General features: G+C 34.1%; 1 protein-coding gene across 2 annotated transcripts in view; it reads right to left on the bottom strand.

The window, feature by feature from the left end:
- LOC150109287 (sortilin-like) overlaps positions 1-19,638 on the bottom strand; it is a 508,125-nt gene that overhangs the window by 311,001 nt on the left and 177,486 nt on the right. For both annotated transcript variants that reach the window (XR_016549652.1, XM_090406996.1), the window contains exon 9: positions 14,855-14,925. Coding sequence is in view for 1 of the 2 variants with exons in the window: in XM_090406996.1 (XP_090263122.1) it covers positions 14,855-14,925 (71 nt within the window). In the remaining variant the exon portion in view is untranslated. The remainder of the gene's footprint in view (positions 1-14,854; positions 14,926-19,638) is intronic.

Below are 19,638 nucleotides of genomic sequence, written 5' to 3' on the forward strand. Positions count from 1 at the left end.
TCAAATCCTCTGTACACTCTGATGTCCTGCACCAGAGAGAAAAATATTACTATTGACAATAACATAGTCAATGAGACTTTTCTTATTCCTTTGCCTCTTCTCTTCATGTGAATTTGTACACATTTTTATGTTAGAACATTGTGTTAGTTATAACCAGTCCATCTCCTGAGCAGAAATCCAACAAGTATTTGCCATTATCATTAGCTTTCCTCTTTTCTCCAAATTTTCACAAAATATTTTTGTATGTCTTGACAATCATTTCCTACTCTGCTATTTACAGTAGATCTCCAACAAGCACCAACTTTTCCTTTTTCATTATGTTGTGTCAGTTGTTTTCTCTAAAGCCACAAAAAATTCCTCCACTTCTACCTTAGTAGAACCTTCTGTGGGACCATAGGCACAAATAAGTCTCATTGTCCAGTTCTCCATTCTGATATTTGTCCACATCACTCTACTTAAGACTGCCTGCCATTCAAGAAGATTAGCCTCTTATTTAGTGTTGAATACTACAGCTACTCCTTTTGCTTGGTTGTCATTACCTGAATATAAAGATTCCTCAGCTCACCCCATTTTTTTGCCATTCAGGCTTCTTATGTTGATAGTAGAGATCTTGAACTCGGGTGATGTTGAGTTGGGGCATGTTTTAGGATTTGTCCCACTAGCTGACTTTTTGCTGTTTGCCCTGGTTCCCTTATGAAAACATTGGGACCTTGTTTAATCAGGTGACATCCCAGCTAGCATGAAATTCTGTCATGTTGTACCATCATTTTATATTTTGGTTTAAGCCAATAAGAATACAATTTGGTTGGCTAAATCCCAAATTGCCATCTTATCGTTGTTCATTCAGTATCCTGGTTGATACCTAACAGGGTGCACCATGAGAAGGTGAGGATTGGACATTAGGTCAGAAGTCTTGGTTGGTTCGCTGCATTCCTTTAAAAGCTATGTGGAAGTCTCCTCTCAGTTATATAGCTTTGATCCTTAAGTACCCCCAAATGTTTAAACAATTTTAAATCAACTTGCTGTATCTAATCTCCAAAACAGTTGAGTGTTAAACTTTTATTGCACTAATGGAAACTCTCATATCTGATAAGCATTTCTCTTCCTGTATGGGAAACTTCATGTATCATGTTCCTATCAATTTCTTCTACAATTATTATTCCAGCTACCTTTATAAACTCACAGCTAAATAACTGTCAAAATATTTCTTTCTGAAAGACTGCAACTAAGAGAAGTTTTCCTCACTAGTTCCAAAATTCTTTCCTATTTCAACATACCTGTATCTCTTTCACACACAGTTCTATCCAGCATTCTTTTAACTCCTGCATGCTCCTGAGTGCATGATATTTTCAGTTCCACTTCAGTAGTGAAGTGAGTGAAAGTGTCGCCATTACATCTTTAAGGAGCTTTGCTTGAAAGCGATAAAAACTCACATTTTCAATCAACTAAGTCTTTTTTAACTTAAGTATTTTAAACATAGCTAAACATTAAAGAATAATCCTAATTTTGGCCATACTAAATGACAATGAAGTAAATCCACTTCATTGAAAATTAGCTCTGTGGGTAAACAGTATATTAACTATGCATGACTATTATAAATAAACAAGCAAACAATTGTGCTTCTCTACACAATATACATGCATTAACAACAGAAACTGATAATTTAAAACAGAAAACTCAAGTTTATACTAATTTACATAAATAAAAATACTGCAGAACATATGTATGCATATACTAATGGTCTACAGCATCAACTGACTGTTGATATGGCACGCACCATCATAATTGTACGTTCAGTTATTCAACCCATTAACCACTGTACCAGTCTTGACGTGTATATACATCAATAATTATATGAAGTGTCCACTGAAGTTATTATTTTAATTATATTATTTTGAAGTTAATACCTTTGGATATTATAGAAATAATATGGAAATGAAGTGTATATATTTGATATATTTTATCTGTGTGGATGATATTGTAAATTTTTCCACTTGGTTATACTATAAATTAAAGATGCCAAGAAATTATATACTTGGTTTAATCCTTTTCCAAGTGTAAGCAAACAAAGTTTGCACCTGAAATATAATCAGGGCTAGGGCAACTCGTATATAGAAGCTAACGACTTCACATTACTTGCACCCTTAAGGATATGTGCTTTGCATTATGGGATACTAAGGCAAGTGATATGAAGTCATCAGCTTCTATGTACAAGTTGCCCTAGCCCTGATTATGCTTCAGGTGCAAACTTTGTTTGCTTACACTTGGAAAAGGATTAAACCAAGTATATAATTTCTTGGTATCTTTAATTTATAGTATAACCAAATGAAAAAATTTATAACGTCTTTCTCCAATCCAGAGTATTTTAATAATAAGATGTGACACCTTTTGGCAACTCATATATGAAAATATGACTTATGTACTACTTCACCCATAGTATCACCTCTGGGTCTGGCTCCCACTAATTCTTGCTATGAGAGGCTTTTAAATAGTTCCATTCTCTTAATTCAATGTGGTTTTATAGTCAATTGTAGGGATGACTGGAGAGCAATCCCAGACAAAGAAGGCTAACTTAAGGAAGTTAACCCAGATGGGGCTAACCACCTGGGTATTAGTCATCTTTGCGCTTTAGTTTCAATTGCTCATTTGGTTTTTAATTATATGAGAGTGGTGAAAAAGGAAAACTGATAGCCTTTGGTTATATGATGATATAAAAGAGCTGAGGCTTTTTCTCTATCTCTCATGCTATCTATCTGTCTTTCTCCTAATACTATCAGGCTCTCCTGCACCTCTATACTAACTACTCTATGCCTATGATGAGCAACCCTTTACTTTTTCACCTCAATAAAGGTTGAAACCTGCCTGGATAGTGGCCCTTCCCATAATACATATCCACAAGGAGATGTGATTTGCATTATGGGATATTAAAGCAAGTAATGTGAAGTCATGAGCTTCTTTATATGAGTTGCCCCAGCCCTGAAAATAGTTCAGGTGCAAACTTGTTTGCTTACACTTGGAAAAAGGATTAAACCAAGTATATAATTTCTTGGTGTCTTTAATTTATGTGTGGATGTTAAACAGGATGGGAGAGAAAATGTTAGCGAAATAGGTGTTTGATGTCAGGAAGAAGACCAAGATCTATGTGAATTGATTTGGTTAGAAGTGTCCTAGAAGACTGAAATATTAGATTTGACAGTATTAGCACTGAAAAGAAACAGATTAATTTATTATAAGGAAGACAGTTGACAGGAGACTAGTAATAATGTAAACTTAATCATGTAGTCCTGTCATAGTCCTGTACACCCCTTGAAGGTACATATCAGGAAATTGATGATGTTATCCAACTGGCAAACTTCTCTCTCACTGCTGGATTGCTGAGGAATTAGTGTATGTATGATTTGTGCATGAGCAGCAAGCAACTAATGCTCCACAGATGATTTTTTTTTTTTTGCAGAAGTCTGTACCCTTATGTCAATCAACAAATTATTAGTTTTTTTTTAAAAATTTATGCCAGAAAAATAGAATAAATAATGAAAAGTTATCTTGAAACTATCTAGATGCAGAGAAACAAAAAACAGAGACAAAAACTGCCAAGCAGAAGGGAATGTGCCTACTTTTACAGATTATGAAAATTGCAAAGGGATTATGAATGTCCCTTTGGCTATGTGATTGAAAAAAACAAATACAAAAACACAACAGAAGAAAATAAAACACTTGTTATAGAGAAGATCAGGAATCAGTAACAGAGAGAGAGATAGAGGGGGGGGGGGGACATCATTACTCTGCTCTTTTTCTGAACACCAAGTTTATTATTATTATTATTTAAATGTGCAGGTCCACTACCTAAATGCAAGAAAAGCATTCTAAAATCAAAAAGATTTGAGATTTATATGAGTAATTATTTATTCCAAGTGATACCTGAAATAGAAGAGAAAGAAACACTGAGTGGTTGCTAATGAATAACCACACACACACACACATAGGAAAAATAATGTATGCTTAATGACAACAGTTATCTAAAAATACAACAAATATTTCAGTTCTAAACCAATCTCTTATTTCACAGGCTATTCTCAGTGAAATAAGATACATTTGCCAGGATTTCACCTTCATGCCAGAGGCTGCAAACTAGAGATACCATTTGCCATGCAAACAAAGTTTGCACCTGAAGTATCTTCAGGACTGAGGCAACTCGTGGTAAAGGTGGACCAAGCTCTCATCACTCCTCGTCTCAGTATCTCCCATAATGCAAAGCACATCTCCTTGCAGACATGTATAATGCTATGCATTAAGGGAAGGCCACTACCCAGACCGGTTTTGACATTTATTGAGGTCTTGTCAGTGGGAGCCAGACCCAGAAGTGGTGATAGTAAGGCAGAAGAAATGGAGAAGTCATATTTACCTATACGAGTTGCAAGGTGTACCACCTTATTATTAAATTACTCTGGATTTAGAGAAAGTGCATTAAGGGTAGTGGCCCTTCCCTTAATGCATAGCATTATACATGTCCGCAAGGTGATGTGCTTTGCATTATGGGAGATACTGAGACAAGGAGTGATGAGAGCTTGGTCCACCTTTACCACAAGTTGCCTCGGTCCTGAAGAAGTATCATCAGGACCGAGGCACAAACTCTGTTTGCTTACAGTTGGATAAAGGATTAAACTAAATTCATGATAATTTATTATAACATTTGCCATGCAAATCATAACTAATGATATTCCTGATTTATGCACACATGTAGACTCACACTTTACTGTGCTGGCATTCAAAACCAAATCTGATGGAGGGTGGTTAATCCGTATTCTTGTAGTGTCTTATGTCTGGACTATGTGATCTGGGAAGTTTGCCTACTTTGAGGAACAAAAAACTTGAGTTTCCAGGAGGGAAAAAACCACTGGATTCATATATGAGACCAGCTACTCACCATTCGATTGAAAACATCTGAAAAGGGTTTCTATGTCATAGATGGAATTTGAACCAAGGTATTTTCAATCAAAGAGTTTGACTAAATCAAATGAGCTATGGAGGTTCAGCCAATGAAATAATATTGTTAAAAAAAACTTCAATTAGTTACATTTGTTGAAAATAAGAATGTCCCAAACTTCAGTAAGGATATACACAACTGTTTCAATTGCAATTTGGTCAATGAACTAATGACTGAGCACTCTCATTGAATTAATATTAAAATGACTTCTATAGATGGAGGTACAAAAATTTTATAGTGGCTGCACTGCATAATTCAGAAAGCATGGTCAGAAGGCTGAATTCCAGATGACTGCAGATGATTAGAATACAGCTCTCACAAAACCAAATCCAAGGGAAATAAAAACTGAGCATTAAGAGAAATATTAATATTGAGTGTCCAAGGTGAGATTTAAGCAATTATACTTGAGAAGAGGCTAAGAACAATCGTCAAAGAGAAACTTCAAGAAAACTAACTAGGTTCAGGCCAAACAGGGATTGTTGAGATCAGATTATCGCCTTAACACACAGACTTAAGAAATCATGGGAACATCAAATATCTCTAGTTAAGTTCTGTCAATCTGGAAAACAGTTAAAAAATGGTACACTTGGAGACAAAAAAAAATAAAATAAAATAATAATACAATAAAGAATTTTATTTTATTTTTTTTTAAATGAAAGAGTATGAAAAGAAGAATGAAGACGATGATTTAGTGGTCGACCCAGAAAAAAACATTGATCCATTCAGCCAGAGGCATGTGGTGAAGTTGTTTGAAAGAATAGAAAAATAAGCACTCCATGGACTTAGGAAGTTAAAGAAAAGATGAGAAGCATATCAAAAGTTACTAGCAAGTAAGTCATTATGTATCTAAGAGAATATACAGAAAAATGTAATTTTCCTTGTTGCTTCTCTTTCTTACAACAGTTTGGTAAAAATAGAAAATAAATATCAGGAAAGTGGCAAAAATATTCTGGAATCTCTTGAAAAATTTTACAAATGGAGGAAAGTTTAAATATAAATTGCCATAAAAGAAATCACAGATGATAACAGTGATATGAAATCTGAAGATATTCTATCGCTTCATGATGGTTGATGCAGGAAGTTAAGGAAAAGAAGATGCATACCAAAAGTTAATAGCAAATAAGTCATTATGTATATGAGAGAATAGAGAGAAAAATGTAAGACAGAAATTGAAGCAACATGGAAAACTACTTGAAAAATTAATACTTGAGACAGAAAAAAACATCAAAAATATGAAATGAAGAAATGCAGCCAGAGTAAATGAGATTTTGGAAATGCACAAATAATGGAGGTATAAAAGTTTTGCTGCATATAATGGAGAAAGTTTGGTCAGAGAGTTAAATCCAAATGACTGGAGAAGAACACACACAGCACCCATTTGTAAAAAAAAAAAAAAAAAAAAAAACTAAATAAAAAATAAACTGAAAGTGAGAATTATAGAGGAATTTCCCTACTCAGTGTTCTTATAAGCAAACTTGAGCAAAGGCTAAGTAAAATTGGGGAAAAGAAGCTTGGAGGAGAACAAGTTGAGTTCAGTTCAAAAAGAGGTTGTCAGGATCAGATGTCCATCTGAAGACAAAGAGTTGAGAAATCATTTGAATATGACAAGTATCTGTATCTAGGTTTTGTTGATCCATAAAAGGCATATAACAAGGCACCAAGAAAAAACTGTTCAAAACACTACAGTTATGTGATGTAACTAGGACATTACCTGAAGCAATATGCAGTTTCTATCTGAGTTGTAATTCAGCAGTTAGAAATGAATGAGGAACAAGAAAAGTGGCTTAATGTTAAATGAGGTATGAGTCAAGGGTGCACATTACCTCCACTGGTATTCATCATCTATATGGATAACATTATGAAGGAAAGTGGTATTAAGCCTGATAAAAAATCAGACATTTTAATCTCAGCACTTTACTTTAAACAGATGATGTTATACTTCTAAATAAATCCAGTGCACATATCCAGATTACAGATATTCTGAACGTTTTTCAATTGGTTATACTATAAATTATAGATGCCAAGAAATTATATTCTTGGTTTCATCTTTTATCCAAGTGTAAGCAAAAAAAGTTCGTGCATGAAGTAACTTCATGACTGGATCATTTCTTTTAGGCATACACAGTGATCTGAATACATTTTGGAAAATTATGGAGACAACTACCGTGTTTGAGTAAAACTTTAGTTTAATATAAACCAAAATCCACATTCGACATTTCGACCTTTATATCAAGGTCATCTTCTGGAGCATATATACAATATACAGAGAAACAAGCTGCACTAAAATCTACATGGTTTGTTAAAGTTACTGACCAACCGTTACAACAATTATTGGCGTGACCTCTAGCGAAAAAAAAAAAAAAAAACCCTTACTACATTAACGCTAGAGTCCTATTATAAATATCATCTATTGGTTGTAAAATTACATTGGGAGCAACAACAAGTCTATATATATATATTAACACCATGATTATACATATAAATTCCAACCAGTTGGTATGGAATAGTTTCCAATACTAGCTGGAGCATATATACAATATACAGATATTGGTATCCGGAGAGTTCATCGAAAAACAGTTTACCGAAAGACAATTCCCCTAAAAAGCAATTCACCGATGAGCAGTTAATCGAAAAAACAATTCATCGAAACGCAATTGATCGAAAAGCAACAATTCATCGAAAATACAGTTCACCGAAAAATGAATTATAAGTTGTGTGGGGGCGAAGATGTGTGTGCAATTTTTTTTTTGTTTGTTTTGGATTATTTTGAGAGGTATATATCTTTTTATTATCCTACTATTTACAACTACTATTTATCCTAAAGCGATATTTTGGCGGGGCATACTGGTTGCAGTGAATGATATCCACTGAGGTGGGTATAGTTGAGATGTTAAAAGAACATTTCATAAAGGGATTTCATCCTCGTGAAATTTTTTAGCTCATATTCTAACCGTTGATGAAACATGGCTTTGTCACTATGATCCAGAGAACAAACAACAGTCGATGGAGTGGAGACACCAAGGTTCTCCATGGCCAAAGAAGTTTCGAACAGTCAGCAGGGAAAGTTCTTGCCATTGTCTTTTAGGATATGGATGGTGTAATCCTTACCTTACCTCAAGGAAGGTAAAACTTTTACAGCAGCTCTGAAGGAATTGAAGGAGGTACTGAAGGAAAATCGGTTCGAGAAACTAAGCAGAGGCATGTTGCTTTTGCAGGGCAATGCACCTGCTTATGAAATCCAACAGACAATATATGACTTAGGATTTCAATATCTACCTCAAACACCATATTAATCAGGACTGGCCCCAGGGCTAGCCCTAGAAATTTTGTTGCCACTTGCAGTAGCATATTTTTCTGCCCCTTCCCCTTAAAAAAAACTCTTTTACTTAATTATTTATACACAAATATAAATATATGCAAAAGAAGAAATCCATCGGAATCAAATCGGGACTGCGCGGTGGCCACAAGCAGTGGGATACGCGCAGTCACCATAATGTGGAGTTGCTCCATCATGTTGGAAAATGAGGCCCTACACATTCTCGGTCTGGGGAAACACAAATTTCTCTAGCATATTTAGGTATGCCACTCTCGTAATCGTCTCCTCATGGAAAAAATGGCTCAACAAGGCGATCATGCATGATCGCATTGTTGAGCCATATTTTCGAACCAACTCGAAAATTCCAAAACAGAAAAATCAACTTTAAGAAACATCTCATCTCTGGAAAATGGAAGACTACAAAAAAACTTGGCGTGAATGTATTAAAAAAAGTCCTCCATCCTAAACTTATTTTCTATAAAACTGCAGAAACCGAGAAGAGAAAAATTCTACAGCTCATTTAATGAAACTGCTGAAAAGGACTTCAGCATCCTACGTTTATCAAGGATGTCAAGCGCCTTTATCAGGGCGTTTAACCTGAAAGTGAATTAGCCTGTCTCATACGAGGATGGAAGGTTTTTCCTCTCTGAAACTTGGTTTTGTTCTTGCCGAAAAACAAGCGAACTGCCCTTAAATCCCTGCATGTTTTTCCGAATTGGAAAAACACGCAGGGACTTAAGGCCAGTTGCTTCTTCCTTAATTCAAAACAACTCAACCCGATTCCAATTTCCTTTAGCATTGTGTTTTCTAACTGTGATCTGCTGACCATTGGCATCCTTCAAAAGGCGAATAAGACTTCCAACTGCTGCTCATCTAAATATAACACGAGATAAGTATGCTTCTAAAAGGTTTACAGGTTTGTTTTTTAAGACTCTTTATTCATCATTCCTTATTTTATTATTTTCCTTTCCTAGAGAATATTTTAACCTTTTATTTATTTTTTTAACAAACTTCAGCGATCACCTCCTCAAAACCCAGAATATACCCACACATATACTCCTCAATATTCTTAGCCTATTCCTCCTCTTATTAACTGCAATTACTTGCTTTCGAGGTTATTCGGTAGATAAGTGCATGTGGCACTCCTGTCGTTGAGGAATAACAGAAACAGGAGTAAATAAGTGAAACGTGATTGAAAAATCTTCAGGAATGAATTTTTTTCAAGTTTCCCAATATTTTTACTCTGAATTCCTGTATATTTTATTATTATATTGTGAAAAATATTTACATCAAAGAATCAATTTATTATTATTAGTAGTAGTTGTTGTAATATTAATGATTAATACTATTTTCCTTCATCCTCCTCAATATAATGATTGTTGGTATAGCAATTCTGCTTTACTAAGGAATAATTACAGAACAATAGCGATTCTTATTGTTTTTCTTGTCCGATTTGCCTATTTCCAGGAGGAAAAGCCTAGTCATCTCAGTATTAGGCCTACTAACTTACGTTCAGTAAATTTATTTCTTTATTACATTTATTAATGAAAAAATTTTATTTGGATTCCGTATTTGAAACTTTTACAAAAAAATGTCGAACCCTACCAGTTTTCAGTTCAGCTATATTCTGGGCTACAAAGAATAGTGTCGAAATTATACAATAACTCGCAGACTTAGCAGAATTCGCAGAAGTTTTCAGAACAAGAAGCTGAATGTATGGTTCAGTTTTAGTTCGTAATGGATCACTTGTATCATTACATTTCCATAAAGAAGTTCCGAAATGATATTAGCAACTCCGCTCTGGCTGGATGAAATTTAATGAAATTTTTAATTTCAATCGACTAGACTTATTGTGACAAAATTTGGTAGAACGAATTTCTTAGCCTATTCCTCCCCTTATTAACTGCAATTACATGTTTTCGAGGTTATTCGGGAGATAAGTGCATGTGGTACTCCTGTCTTCTCTACAGATAAATCGCTAACTGTACAATGAAGCAGGATGTACACTTACATTAAATGCTCTAAAATGCAAGAAAATAATTATTACGTTTCAATGACCACTTAAATATGTTGTCTGTATCATGAGTAACGTTCCGCATTGTTACTGAAGATTTTTAAACAATACCTTGCAAGAAAAATGACTTTTTGATGAATTATGAAAGAATTCATCAAAAAATTTTCGATGAATTGTTTTTTCGATGAATTGCATTTTCGAAGAATTGTCGTTCGATGAATTGTCATTCGAGGAATTGGTCATTCGATGAATTGCCTTTTCGACGGATTGCCATTCGTTAAATTTGTCGTTCGGCGAATTGCTTTTTCAATGAATTGCTGTTCGATGAATTGCATTTGATGAATTGTCTTTCGATTAACTGTTTTTCAATGAATTTGCCTGTAACCACAGATATCGTATATTGTATATATGCAATATCTGTGGTTACATATTAGGTAGGCTGAATGTGTGCCATCTAGATTCTTCAAATTTTCATGCCACCATTATTGTTGATATTTGGGTGGTTTATCTGTATATTGCATATATACAATAAGGTTGCGTAGAGAGTCCTGAAGTATGCTGGATACTACATATTAGGTAGGCTGAATGTGTGCCATCTAGATTCTTCAAATTTTCATGCCACCATTATTGTTGATATTTGGGTGGTTTATTTATCAAAATTTTGTAGGCTTCCTTAAATTTTCTTTCATACCAGGTTTTTGTATGGTGTAAGGTGTTGAGAGCTTGATATAAGAGGTCTGCTTCACCAAAATGGTTATATTTAATGTGTCTTATGTGTTCTTTCCAATTGGCACATCCAGGATGTGCCAATGGGAGGAGAGGATCCTTAGAGGAGTTGAATATGTTTTTAAGTTTTGTAGAGGTGGTTTGAAGGTGGCGTTGAGATTATAATGGTGTAGGATTCTGTTGATTTTTTCTGATAACCCTTTAATGTATGGGATGGCTATGGTTTTACTGTAATCTAGATTCTTTTTTTTGATGATGTTTTATGAAGTACTTTATTAATGGTGTTTTTGTTATAGCCATTATTTATAAATGTGTCGCTAATGATTTTTAGTTCCTGTTTCAGAGCTTGCTGATTAGAGCAAATTGTTACAGCTCTGTTTTTAAGGGTGTTAATGACTCCATATTTTTGTGATGGGTGGTGGTATGAATTAGCATGTATGTATTGGCCAGCGTGTGTCAGTGTGACTATGAAGAATAGACTGCCTGAAGGAAGATGTGTAATCAGTGTATCCAGGAACGGGAGCGAGTTCTGATTTTCAATAGTAAATTGTATGCGTTCATGTTGTTTGTTCAGTTTACTATTGAAATTGAAAATCAGAACTCGCTCCCATTCCTAGATACACTGATCACACGTCTTCCTTCAGGCAGTCTATCCTTCACAGTCTACCGCAAACCAACACACACTTGTCAATACATACATGCTAATCCATCACAAAAATATGGAGTCATTAACACCCTTAAAAACAGAGCTATAACAATTTGCTCTAACCAGCAAGCTCTGAAACAGGAACTAAAAATCATCAGCGACACATTTATAAATAATGCTATAACAAAAACACTATTAATAAAGTACTTCATAAAGCATCATCAAAAAAAAAATCTAGATTACAGTAAAACTATAGCCACACCATACATTAAAGGGTTATCAGAAAAAATCAACACAATCCTACACCATTATAATCTCAATGCCACCTTTAAACCACCTACAAAACTTATTCAACTACTCTAAGGATCCTCTCCTCCCATTGGCACATCCTGGAGTTTATTGCATCCACTGCACCTATAACTTACCGTACATTGGTGAAACAGGACATAAAATTCCTATACGTAAGAAAGAACACATAAGACATTAAATATAACCATTTTGGTGAAGCAGGCCTCTCAGATCACGCTCCCAACACCTTACATCAAATCAACTGGAAAAGTACCTGCTCTTTACACCATACAAAAACCTGGTATGAAAGAAAATTTAAGGAAGCCTGCGAATTTCTGATAAACCACCCAAATATCAACAATAATGGTGGCATGAAAATTCGAAGAGTCTGGATGGCATACATTCAGCCTACCTAATATGTAGTATCCAGCATACTTCAGAACTCGAGGCAACTTCAGCTAGTATTGGAAACCATTCCATACTAACTGGTTGGAATTTATATGTATAATCATGGTGTTAATATATATATATAGACTTGTTGTTGCTCCCACTGTAATTTTACAACCAGTAGATGATATTTATAATAGGACTCTAGTGTTGATGTAGTAAGGGTTTTTTTTTTTTTTTTTTTCACCAGAGGTCAGGCCAATAATTGTTGTAACAGTTGGGCAGTAACTTTAGCAAACCATGTAGATTGTAGAGCAGCTTGTTTCTCTTTAATATATATATATTAAAATCATATGTAGTAATATGTCGCACCTTATATATGTTCCAGAAGATGACCTTGATATAAAGGTCGAATGTGGATTTTGGTTTATATTAAATTAAAGTTTTACTCAAACACGTAGTTGTCTCCATAATTTTCCAAAATGTATTCATGACTGGACTTCACATCAATTACCTTAGTATCCTATAATGCAATGCTTTATGAGAAGGGCCACTACCCAGACCACTTTCAATCTTTATTGAAATGAAGTGGAAGCAATACCAAGACTGAAGTAATGGAGAAGTCATATTTCCATATACAAGTAGTCAAAAGGTGTCACATCTTATTACTAAAACGTAATAAGGCGTGACACCTTATTACTACATAAGGATATGTAGTAATATGTCACACCTTATTACTACATACAGATATGTGCATGGAATTATGGGATACTAAGGCAATTGATGTGAAGTCATTAGTCTCTATATACAAGTAGCCCAGTATTGAAGTTACTTCACATTCAAACTTTGTTTGCTTACACTTGGATAAAGGATGAAATCAAGAATATAATTTCTTGGCATCTATAATTTATAGTAAAACCAAGTGAAAAAAACTTGCAAAGTCTATCTCTAATCCATTGTATTTTAGTAATATGGTGTCATGCTTTTTGAACTACTGGTATATGGAAATATGACTTCTGCATTACTTCAACTCTGGTATCACTTCTGGGTCTGGCTTCCCATAATCAGATCTCAATGAAGGATGAAACTGGTCTGACTAGTGGCCCTTCCCATAATGCATAGTATTATGGATGTCTGAAAGGGGAGTGTGCTTTGCATTATCGAAGTCATTAGTCTCTATATACAAGTATCCCAGTTTTGAAGTTACTTCAAGTGCAAACTTTGTTTGCATACACTTAGATAAAGGATAAACCAAGAATATAATTTCTTGGCATCTACAATAAAATTATAGATGCCAAGAAATTAAGTATAATTGTAGATAATAGTATAACCAAGTGAAAAAACTTTCAAGAAGTAGTCAATATTTTTATCATGCACGAAATAGATAACTAGATATCATTCACTTATTATTTGAAGTACTCTGTTAATCTTGGACCAATCTGAAGATAGAATTATAAAGAAAGATGGTACATGCTGATGAGATAAAAGTTTCCTTGTTTCCTGTATATTCTGTACGAAATTTATGTACATTTTTGTGTTGAAATGTAGTGCAGTAATAACTAAATCTGCAAACTACTCAAAAATCTGAGGTAATTACAACTATTATTAGTACATGTTTTTTTTACAAGTGTTTCTAAAACACACACACACACACACACACACACACACATATATAAATTAGCCTATTTTTCTACCCACTGCAGGGTGAAAGCCTCTTCCATTGCAGGAGGTTTTGAGTCTACTACTCCCATGGTGACCCAGTCCATATTGGGAGAAGAGAATCACAAACATCCATACCTATGCGGGATTTGAACCCACAGCCTCTTTGCTGGAGAGTGGATACACTAACTACTCGACCAACTATCTGGGATTCATTTCCTATTTTGCTATTTAGGTCTTCAACTATAACCAACTTTTTACATTTATGTCAATTATCCTTTATACTAACTCAAAAAAAATTTTTGTCTCTACTGGTATATCCAAAGTTGAATCATAGGTGAAAAATGTCCAGTTTCCAAACATATTCCATGGTGTGAAATTCATTCATTTTATACAGAAAAGTGAATTAAATTTCAATGAACTGACACCAAAACTTACAAGTAAATCACTTTGATATGTTGATATTTCTTTCTATCTTTATATGCTACTAAAAATTCTAAAGTTCCAAATTAGAATTTTTAGTATGTGCTGAAGATACTTCAACTTGTTTTATGTAAATAAAACAAGTTGAAGTATTTTTTTTGTAAATAAAACAAAAAATGGATTTATGCCAATTAGTGAAAGTATGGCAAAATCTTACTATAGCAAATTTTCTTTAGCAGGAATTTCTTAGTAGTCTGTTACTGTGTAAAGTCAATAAGTATTTAGTAAGCAACAGTCAGCTCTCATTAGGAGAGTTGACTATAGTTCTATTAAGTAATCTACTGGTGATGAAATAATAAAAATGTTTGTTTCGTTGACTAAAATCGGTAATAATTTAAAGAATTCATTTACCTCTTTAGAATAGACAGACACAAATAGGAATTTATCCTGGTGTTGGAAAGATAACACATTTTTAGCAATGACTGAAAATAAAAAACAAAACAATAATAATAAATTATAGATAAACTTACAGATAGTGCCTAGGCATTTATTAAAGCATTAATCCTCATAAATTATTCTTCTGCATGTCTTGCTGTCTTTTGGCTGGCAGTATCTTCAGGAAAGTTTATAAGGAACATACAAAAGATCTAAATGCTTTAAACAGCCACCATTTTACAAACTGAAAGACAGTGAACAGTCAGTCAATTGTGCATATCATTAGGTACAACATGTGTGCCTAATATCTATTGTTGTTTAAAACTTGTAGGGGATTTCTGCCATAAGAGATCAGGAATGCTACATACAAAAATTAAAGACTTGCAGGCATATTGAAGAATAATTCCTTGGTTTCTGTTTAATGCCCTGCGTGTGCAAATTACTTCAGAAGATTTTAAACATTCTTCCAAAAGTGTTTTCCTCTAAGTAAGGCATGGAGGCAGATGGCCAGACTACTGTACTTCTGCGAGAATCAGTGTAACACATTCTCGCAGAAGTTCGAAATTTTTGAAGTTGAAATTTTTGCAGATTTCAAAGCTTCTCCCAATTTGACCTATCTACACCTATCCACAGAAACATTGTTTCTATGGATAGGTGTGCATAGGTCAAATTGGGTGTCTGTAAAGTAGAACATTGTCTTTAGGAGAATATACGAAGCTTTTTAAGGTGTAAACTGGCCTGAGGGCTGTTCTGACATTGACAGATTTTAACAACTCTGCTATTCATCTGCAATGTGAAAAACAAGAGAGAGGAATAAAGAGTAGTCTGGTTGCACACATTCTCACAGAAAATCACACAACTGACTTACCATCTGCCTCCATGCCTTACTTAGAGGAAAACACTTTCAGAAGTATGTTCAAAGTCTTCTGAGATAATTTGTTCACAAGGCACATAAAGCAGAAAAAAGGAAATTATACTTCATTACATTTGCAAGATTTTAATTTGTGTTTTAGCACTCACTTTTGTTATGCCAGCAATCACCAACAACAATATACAGACTGTGCATGATGTGCCTAACGATATGAGTAATTGATTGACTGACTGTTCACTATCTTTCAATTTGTTAAATAACAGATGCTAGAGCATTTAGATCCTTTATATAGTGCTTGTAAATTTTCCTGAAGATGCTATCAACCAAAAGACAGCAAAACACATGTAGAAAAATTACTTAGTTTTCAAAAATTCTCATAGTTGTTAATTCATTAAACACTTTTACTTTTAATACATTAGAGTGCTTAATGAATATTTATATTTATGGAAATATACTACTCATTTGAATACACACAGATGCACATTTTTATAGATTTAGACTTCTTTCAATAATTATCATGACTACAACCAAAAACTTGCACAATATTTTAATTTTGCAAACTTTTCCATATTTTGGACCTTTGGGAAGACATTCATATATTCCTATTACAGTACATCCACTTTTCTATAATAACACATATTTCTTTTTTTTTCCTTAATGGTATGACATTGGTTATTTGACAGTCAGAGAGAGAGCAGCGTATTACATTGATCATCTTAAGTGTTCTGTCACATCACAGAAGTTAGTTTAACATTAATAATTTTCTATAATATTAACTTTCTAGAATATATCTTACAACAAAAATGATGCCAGTTATTTTAAAATTAGTGTTTGTTTTCTTTTTGGGTATGTATCATATCTGGAAATGTGTGCACTTTCTAGAAATACAGAATGAAATATCTATCCAAAAAGCAAAGGATAAAATCACTTCAGAAGATAAGATTTCAATCTTTAAAAGAAATCAATAACATCAATAGCTGGGCCAGTAACATGCAGAATAGGTAAATTAGTTTCGATTCTATTTTCTTTGTTATCACCTTCGTTTTTTATGTGAATCAAAATCCTATCTAAATGTTGTAAACCTGTTGTATATTTGGTACTGTGGGTGGGCTAAGGGTTAGATAAGCAAGTTCCCTTATCCTAGAAGAAAAAAGAGGACTGAATATGATAACACTTTCTTGTATATTATATTTTCTCAAGCCTCTTCAGATATTTAATAAGCAGAAACACGGTCTTACTGGAAAACGAAAATTTTCCACAGCCTAAATATTTTTGCAAACATGCATAATCCAGTGGGATTCTTGCTGTGGCATGTAATATTCCCACATGACATAAATTCTACATAAGAAAACTAATGATTACAGTTGACTATCTATAGCAAACTCATAGAGACCACAAGAATTTGCTTTAGGCCTGTGAACAAACAGTTTTCTATTGTGAAAGTCAACTGGGCTAGTTACAGTGAATGAGAAGCTCATTTTTTAAAAGTAAAGTTTATTTTATTTCCTAAACAATTTTACTCTCAAACAATATGAAAGACATTAATTAGGTTTCAAAAAGTCAAGTACTTGTCTATGACAGACCAAGTAATAGGGAAACAGAAACAAGCAATGGGGGAATTGAAAACTTTAGGAAAGATTCAAATCTGTTAAAATATATGTGTACAAGTGTAGTTACTTAAAATAAACTGCCTGTTCTGTTTATAAATAAAGTATTCTTTCATTTCAATTACCACCAGATTTAGCCTGCTGAATCTGTAAAAAATATCTGATAATAATTGCTTATAGAGTGATTATTAGTCATTAATAAAGACTGGGTGAAGTTTGATGTGGCTTAAGGAGAAAAAATATTCATTGTCACTCAGTACATTTTGCCGATACAACAGACTCACTATAGCAAAATAATTAAAAGTGAACAACTAAATCCCCAAAAGAAAGAATGCTATACTAAAATAAATTTGCTATAGCCAACTACTAATTATAATAAACTGTACCTGTGATTCCTACAAGTATATCGATTGTACTTCTGTTTTGCACATACGCTATCACAATTAATATTATTTTATTTTGCATATTATTATAAGTTACATAAAAATTAACTAACTAAAAATGGATGCGACCTTATCTAAAAATTAAAATTCTCCTCAGTAAACTGCTTCTGTTCTCGGCTAGCCTAGTTTTGCTGAGTACTTCTACTCACCAACCAATACGTTGTGTTTGAATCCCATTGTTGACATGGATGTTTGTGAGTAACTTTAAAATGTGGAATGTTATACCCCAGCATGAATTTCCATTCTGCTTATTGAAGGTCTAAGGAGATGGCTTAAATAAGTAACCTGTTTGATCTCTAGAGCAGGAATTCTAGATTATCTAACCATTAGCCCACCTCTGATACTAATGTATAATAGTATCATGGGTAGGCAAGGTTCACACCAAAAAAAAAAACCTCTTCTTCCTGTACATTCTTACTTATGAAAATGTCAGACCTTTGTGATATGGTTGGTAAACTTCTCCAGTAGCTAATAAGATGTGGATTAGATTCTCATCACTGAGTATAAGAATTATTTGTTGAATTTTTTCAGTTCATGACACGTAAATCTCAAAAGGAGATATAGGATTTCCTATTCAGAAAAAAAAATTTTTTTCCACATTATAAAAAGGCAACTGTTTATACACAAAATCATCAGCTAATGCCTTTTATTCCCTTATAGGGAGTAGGTGAGGTCTTTTAGCCCTATTTAGCTTTTGGGGACTGAGTATCTTGGTAATCTCTTGGTACCTAACCCTAATAGGAGTTATTGTCTGAGATAGCATGACTTCTATAGGCGATTTTCTTGAGTTTACAATAAGAAAAACCCATGTACCCATGACAGAGATTAACTAACCTGAAAACTGGTTGAAAAAAGTCTTATAAAAAGTTCCTCCAGTTGGCAATTACACTTGAACAAAAGTATCTTCAGATGGCCTAGTGCAGAGGATGCAGGCACCACTTCCACTGAGCTATACAGGCTCAGTGCAAGTTTATATATATATATATATATATACACCATGCTGAGCACCAAATAATTCAGGAGTTCTTGAGGTAAACTAGCCCACTCACCCTTGCAAGGATAAGGTCTTGTTTGTTTCTTTGTAAGAAAAATTTCAAGCAGCAATGCTGGCCACTCAATTTCAATTAATATCCTCAGTCTCCAAAAATATCTCCACTGCTTGTGTACAATGTGGTGTAAACATTGTCATCCATAAAAATGAATTCTTTGCCTACACCACCACAAACAATCGAACGTGACATTGGAGACCTATGTTACAATATTGTTCACCAGTCATAGACCCTTTTCCAGTACTTGTAACTGAGTGTGTCCATTAAGCATAATGCCTCCCTACATCATAACCCCAGTAGTGTCATATCTATCCCTTTCAAGAACATTCTTGCAATGGTAAGCAGTACCATATTCATGGCAGATCAAGTGTCATCTAGAATTGAAGGAAAGACTGAAACAACTCAACTATAAAGAGTACATTAGTGTTGCATGTCCAATTTTCATGAATACAACAACACTGAAAACATGTTCTATGATGGGCTGTGGATAAAGGGATGCAGACTACAGGCCTTCGGGTATATAGGCTTACTTGTCATAGACGTCGTGTCACAGTTTGTTGAGATATCTGCGTACATGTGTTTGAATGGAGCCAACTTGCAAACTGAACTGCTGTAGTGCATCGATTATGTTTTGCTGTTATAATCAAAATTCTTTCTTCATGCTATGTGGTAGAGAGAGAGAGAGGGTGACCTCTTAGCAAACGTCTGGAACACATTCCATTGGTTTGAAACGTTGCCCAAAGCCTGAATACAACACTATGTGAGATTCCAAACTCTCTAGCAAAGCATT

This window comes from Typopeltis vanoorti, chromosome 2, assembly GCF_054136105.1.
Source record: "Typopeltis vanoorti isolate ZY-2024b chromosome 2, IOZ_Tvanoo_1.0, whole genome shotgun sequence".
Taxonomy (NCBI): Eukaryota; Metazoa; Arthropoda; class Arachnida; order Uropygi; family Thelyphonidae; genus Typopeltis; species Typopeltis vanoorti.